At 37.2% G+C, this 6000-nt stretch overlaps 1 protein-coding gene across 2 annotated transcripts in view; it reads left to right on the top strand.

Annotated features, from left to right (window-relative positions):
• The first annotated feature begins 28 nt into the window (after positions 1–28).
• LOC131682334 (uncharacterized) overlaps positions 29–6000 on the top strand; it is a 42721-nt gene continuing 36749 nt past the window's right edge. The window contains exons 1-2 of one of the 2 annotated variants that reach the window (XM_058963734.1): positions 29–108; positions 225–1283. In XM_058963734.1, coding sequence (XP_058819717.1) covers positions 470–1283 — 814 coding nt within the window. In that variant the 5' untranslated portion in view covers positions 29–108; positions 225–469. Of the gene's footprint in view, positions 1284–6000 lie in introns of both variants that reach the window. The other variant, XM_058963726.1, reaches the window with a different exon arrangement.

The raw sequence follows: 6000 nt of genomic DNA, 5'->3' as shown, positions 1-6000 counted from the left end.
CTCCTGGTCGTTCAGTCTCGCGCAAACATTCACCCGAAACGGTCCACCTGTTCGAACGAGAGGAACCTCCACTTCAGAGGTTCTTCGTGTATCGAAGTGGGTCGTGAGGTGACGATTATTATAGCTTAGGCTACAGTTTCCTAACAAACGTAGTTGATCCTACACAATTACAGTAAAAGTGTCTTTGCGGTTAGTTTTTAAAATTTCCATATTTTGTACTGTAGGACCACCTCAGAGGCGGCCATTTTGAAAACGCTTTGAGAAGGTGAAAAATTCCTTATCGCGTACGATGAAGAGAAAGCGTAATATAAAATCAAACATGGTTGCCCAAGAAAAAGTTTGAATTTAAACAAAATCGTCCAAAATCCTAGAGAATCGTCCTAGTGTGCTTTGCTTTCTTTAGTATAAATCACAGACTGTCAAACTGTCTAGTCACTTCGTGCTGTGATTGAAAATAATCGTTCTTAAAATGAGAAGATCTCCGGCTCCGTATCCGATTGTGGTGGCCAGTGGCAGTGGAAGTGTAGTTATTCAACCCACGGGTGACCATTACGAACCGGACCCGGTTGATTCGGGTCCCGAAATTCGACAGCTTAAGCGAAAGCACAGTGAGGAAAGATTATTTTGCTACCAATACCAGGGTGTTGCTCAATCTATTCACAAATTTCGCAAAGATAACAGTGTACCACTGCCGGAAGTGGATCATTTTCACGGATTTGGTCAAGCATTTCATGGGCCTTCGACAGAATTTCGCGTCATAGCTCCCAGTGATGGAAACAATAACCAAAACCACATCCAGCAAGAACAACACCAACTAGGTTACATCTACGAGGTCTCCAGCGGACACAGTGTGCCAGTAATTCCCGTTCCACAGGCGCAGCTTAGTGCCCAGGAGCTTCCTAACTCTAGCAATGGAATTGTCCTGACCGATATCAGTTCGTCAACTTGGACCAGCACCCAGGAGCTGCTGGATTTGGATCGAAAACCGGCTTTGACGATGCAAACGGATAGTCACGCTAGTTTTCCGATTGTTAGTGCCGATGATCATCATCATCACCCACAACAGCAGCAACAGCAACAACAACGTCCGCCAGCGGTTCATCACCATCCGAACCACCGGCAGCACCAACAACACCATCAATTCCACGATCAACAGCACAGCCATCCGCATTCGTATGAACACGGTGGTCACCCGAAAACGCAGGAGCTGACAATCGTGACGTCCAGCTGTGGTAGCAGGACTGCTGCCGTCGGTGGTGCAGGAAGCAGCGGCACTCGAAGGGGTAAGTTTTCGATAGCGATTAAACGGTATTTAAAGTTTAATTTCCTGTTGTATTGTGTAATGGTCGTTGGTGGTCAAACGAAGGGGTGTGTCACGTGATCAGTGAAAATTACCGTTGCGGAAGGGGATGAATTATGTGCTATTAGAGAGCAGCGATGAATGTGGAGATCAAAACAAAAAAGAACAGAAAAGTGGTGATCGCTGGGGCGTGAAATTAGTGTGAATCGTTTTACTATTCATTGGGTCACAGTCATTGCAGTATAAACTTTCATTATGGATGGTTTCAAGAAATTATTTTGTTTGAAATTTTCATGATTTTTTCAGATTTGGCAAGGGTCTTCATTCTGTGAAGAAGAATTGTTGCTCAAAATAGTTACACAGATTTTTCTGGTAGCATGTTTTAAAAACGCACGCTCCATATTCAACGAAAAAAATTAATGAAAAAAACCTCCTTTGAAAACATCTTCATTGTTAAAAATTACTCCATTGGGATACAACATGGTCTTTACCTAAACGGCAGTGGAATAATTTACTGATGTAAATTTATGAGCATGATTATGATTACTGCAAGATTTGTGGTTTCATAGAGTATCTGGTGATTCAGAATTGATTCCAAATATTTTTATATTGTTGCATATAAAAACGTCTCTTTTGTTTTTAAACATAATCAGGACTCTATTCTTGACATGATGCATTTGTAGATTGATCACTTCTGCCAGATTGAGATCCATCTGCATTTTTAGCAACTGTTCCACGTCCCAAATAGCTAGTCTTTCGTGACATTTCGAAATATTTTCAGCAATACAATTCGCTCGCTGCTACTTTTTGCTATGCATCGACAACACAGAAATGAAATGAATTTTTGAAAACTTAGCTAGCCCGGACTAGCTGCTGCACATTTTATGGAAGTTTTTGTGGAATTTTGCAAGAATTTACACGGAGAAAGTATTTTGCTAGATCGCTAATGGTATGGTTGCGCTAGCAATGAGCACTGTTTCGGCTCTACTCTGTTTCAACCAGCCTCGGTTTCTACTATCACGCCAATGAAAGCGACATTTACATTGGGCTCTCGAATAAATAATTTCAAAAATTCACGTTTTTTTAATGTGAAGTATGTGTCGAAGTTTAAACGACGGGGTATAGTGCCTAAAAATAATATCTAGTGTCGACTGGTTCGCAGTTTCATTGAAAAAATTCAATGTGTTCTATCTGGACTCCTAAAGCCAATTAATTTATACATATTTGATTGCTAATTTCTTAACGTACTGCCAACTTGCCCTATATCCTTCCCCGGAACCATTTTAGATTGCCACAGTGGCCCACAATCTGAAATGAAGAGACTTTGCTAATTACATCAGATTATTGACCAGATTCCACAGATATTATTTTATATGCAATAAACTACACCTCTAATACTTAGTTTGTTTCCTTTTTAATCATCATATATTGATGGTTTTAAAGGAGAAATTGTTAAAATCAGTTTTCGACTCAACCTTACACAGCCAGTACTGAAAAGCATCCTGGAAAACACTATAGTTATTCTATAGTGTTATTCTTGTCAATATTAATAATTGAAGCATATTTTCATATGTCACAAATATTAAAACGGCAAGGCCTACTGTGCAGAGTTGGGTTTGAAGACGATTCCAAATTATATGGTAATTAAATTATTCGTTTAATGAATAATTTAATTAACGAATGTTGCTGAATAGTAATAGAAGAAGAAACGAGGACAACCGTATCGACCGTTTCATTAAGGGATATAAAATAAATCGTTGGTAATGATTTGGCTAAGAAGGTTATTGTCACTCCTTTGGTCCTTTGCGATGAGACAGAGGTATTTACACCTTACTCTGGCTAATAAGCTTAGGTTAAAGCGCCTTTACTCGCTCCAAACGTTTTAACCCTACCCCCAAAAATCTGAATGTCGGTACGGTTGTCCTCGTTTCATCTTCATTCAAGTTTCAAAACGATTCGTTGGTTAAATTATTCATTAAATGGATAGTTCAATTGCCGAATAATATTGAAACATCCTCAAACACAACTCTGCACCGTTTTTATATTTGCGACATATGCTTCAAATATTAATGTTGACAAGAAAAACACTAAAGTACAACTATAGTGTATTCCAGAATGCTTTTCAGTACTGGCTGTGTAAGTGTCAGATTAGAATAGAATAGAATCATTTGTAAGTAATGTGCCCGGTACAGAAAAGGCAGACAGATATTTTCAGTTCGAAGTACATCCAAAAACTAGTGTACGTTATGCGGTGACCAAGTTTCACAACTCTAGTGAAATGGACACGTCCAAAATGACCGAAAACTGGGGACACTCCACTATCTATTAAAATTGAATTCAATTCATCAAGCTCTTTGGTAGAAATTCAGAGAAATGGTAAACAGCCTGCCTTTTTGCTATATGTTCTATTCTGTACTATCCACGCAAATCAAAAATATAAAAAAATAAAATTGGATACGCTACCAACTAGCTCTATGCTCCCCTACTGTTGCGTACGAAGAGTTCAATTTCAAATTCGAATAAATACTTCAAACACTTCGATTCGTTGTACAATTTTATTATCCATTCATTATTTACTTTAAAAACATGCCAAATTATGAGTCTAACTTGGCCCCAAGTTGGTGTCAGTTACTGACGAGATGAATTTGAATTAAAGATGATAGTTTTAATCTCATCGTGAAATCATCGAAATTTGGATTGACAATTGAAATCATATTGTGTAGAGGACTCGACCACGGTGACATTAAATATGTAGCTTTTTCTCAAGAGCGTGTAATATAATTCGCGAATGAATTTTAATTCATCATAACTATCGACTCATTCCAGGGTTGGAGACTATAGTCCTCAGTAAAAGTGTGACTGTTTGGATACAGTGTCTAACTCCGAGATGCCAGATTTGCAGACATGTCTGCAAATTCGCAGACTTTTAATTTTAGCTGCAGATTTTTTAGATGGCGCTAATATTTTAAGATTTTTTAGTTTGGTTGCAGATATTTACAGATTTTTGGTTTCACTAGTTTCAAATCTACTTTAGGTTTTTCCTCCATAAGCAATTTCTCTCTACTTATCTTGGGCTATAAATACACTATTTTCATTTAACCCTTTCATACCCAACTTTTTTCTAGTGCATGTAGGGTTTCAAAACTATTTTTCCTTGAAAACGGTGAGGTCAAGAAACACGAAAAGCCTATTTTCATAAAGATAAGTGCTTCCATGGCAGTGCTAGAAGCTGGTCAATTTTTACCTTCTAATACTCAAAACAATTTTCCTAGAATAATTACAATAGTCCAATAACGTGGAAAACGTAGCCAACGACAGTCTAAATTGATAAGTTTTATCAGTTTTCAAAAATATTGCACCATAACGAAGATATATGAAAAAATCATTTTCCGTCGTCAACGTAAACTGTCCCTGGCAGCACTGCTCCAATCGAATCCAATCAGACTAATTGCAATAACTTCAGTTCTAGAGCTGATCCTTGTAACTGTTAATACTCAAATTAAAGGCAATAATCACATTAATGAGCCTTACTTGTTTTTGTGAGAAAGTCTCGCCTCAATCAAAAATTTTAGCTGTTTAAAAACGTTGTTGTCCACAAACAACATGGGCATGAATGGGTTAATATAACACATCAATAAGCCTTTTTTGTCAAGAATAGTTTTCCTGACATTTTTTGTTTTTCCCAGACTTTTAAAATTGTTATTGCAGACATTTGAAGAAAAAAAGTATCTGGCATCTCTGGACTAGTGCTAATTTGAGTACCGTCTAACTTGACCTTAAGACACATTCCAGCGTTAGGGGACAACGTTTGCACGCATTATGCAACTGTTAACTCTCAAAACACTTAATTGAATACTTCAAAAGTTAACACAACGTTAATGTTATGAGTTCGATGTTTTTCAGGTTGTCATTTCATTCTGAGAGGTGAAAATGTCGCGTTAGGGGACAACAGAGCAAAATATTGATTTTCCAACCTACACTTGTAAAAACCTGCTCTATCTCAAACTTTAGAGCATCCATTTGTTTTAGGAATTTGATCATCGATAGTCACCGAATAATACTGTATACTTAGATTTTCGTGCTATCATGAAATTTTTTTCACGGCCGTTGCAAACGCTGCGTTAGGGGACAACGCCAAAATGAACACAAACGGTCGCATATGAAGTGTTGTCCCCTAACGCGACCGAAGTGTTTGTTGAAGCTGAAACAAAGCGAAGTATATTACCTCTAGACATGTGAATAACTCAAAACAAAGATTTGAGATGACAAACTAGATGTGTTTCTAGTTTCACCTTCATGTGTATTTGACAAAACGATAGTTAGAAATCAAATTAATATGGATTGAGAACAGACCACAATCGCCACTTTCTAATGGTTCGAAAAAGGTGGTTTCAAGTAGTTTTGGTAAGTTGAATACATTATTGACATCGGAAAATGTATTAAATAAAATTAACTGTTTATTAGGGTGACTCAACAAATTTTTATTTTGTTGAATAAATAAGTTTTTTCAAGCAATTTTAATGCACTGACTTTGTTTTTGACATTATAAAAACTTGAAAATAAAATTGACTGTTGATTAGGGCAGATCAAAAAACGTCATTAGGGTGGTTCAATATTTATTTTCTTGTTGCGTTAAAAATAAACAAATGTGACACTGAAGCAACTCAGCAAAGGTAAGACTGTCAAACGATTATACTCAG

Source organism: Topomyia yanbarensis, chromosome 1, assembly GCF_030247195.1.
Source record: "Topomyia yanbarensis strain Yona2022 chromosome 1, ASM3024719v1, whole genome shotgun sequence".
NCBI classification, from domain to species: domain Eukaryota; kingdom Metazoa; phylum Arthropoda; class Insecta; order Diptera; family Culicidae; genus Topomyia; species Topomyia yanbarensis.
Note: the sequence above shows the minus strand (reverse complement) of the source record. Positions and strands in the feature narration are given on the sequence as shown.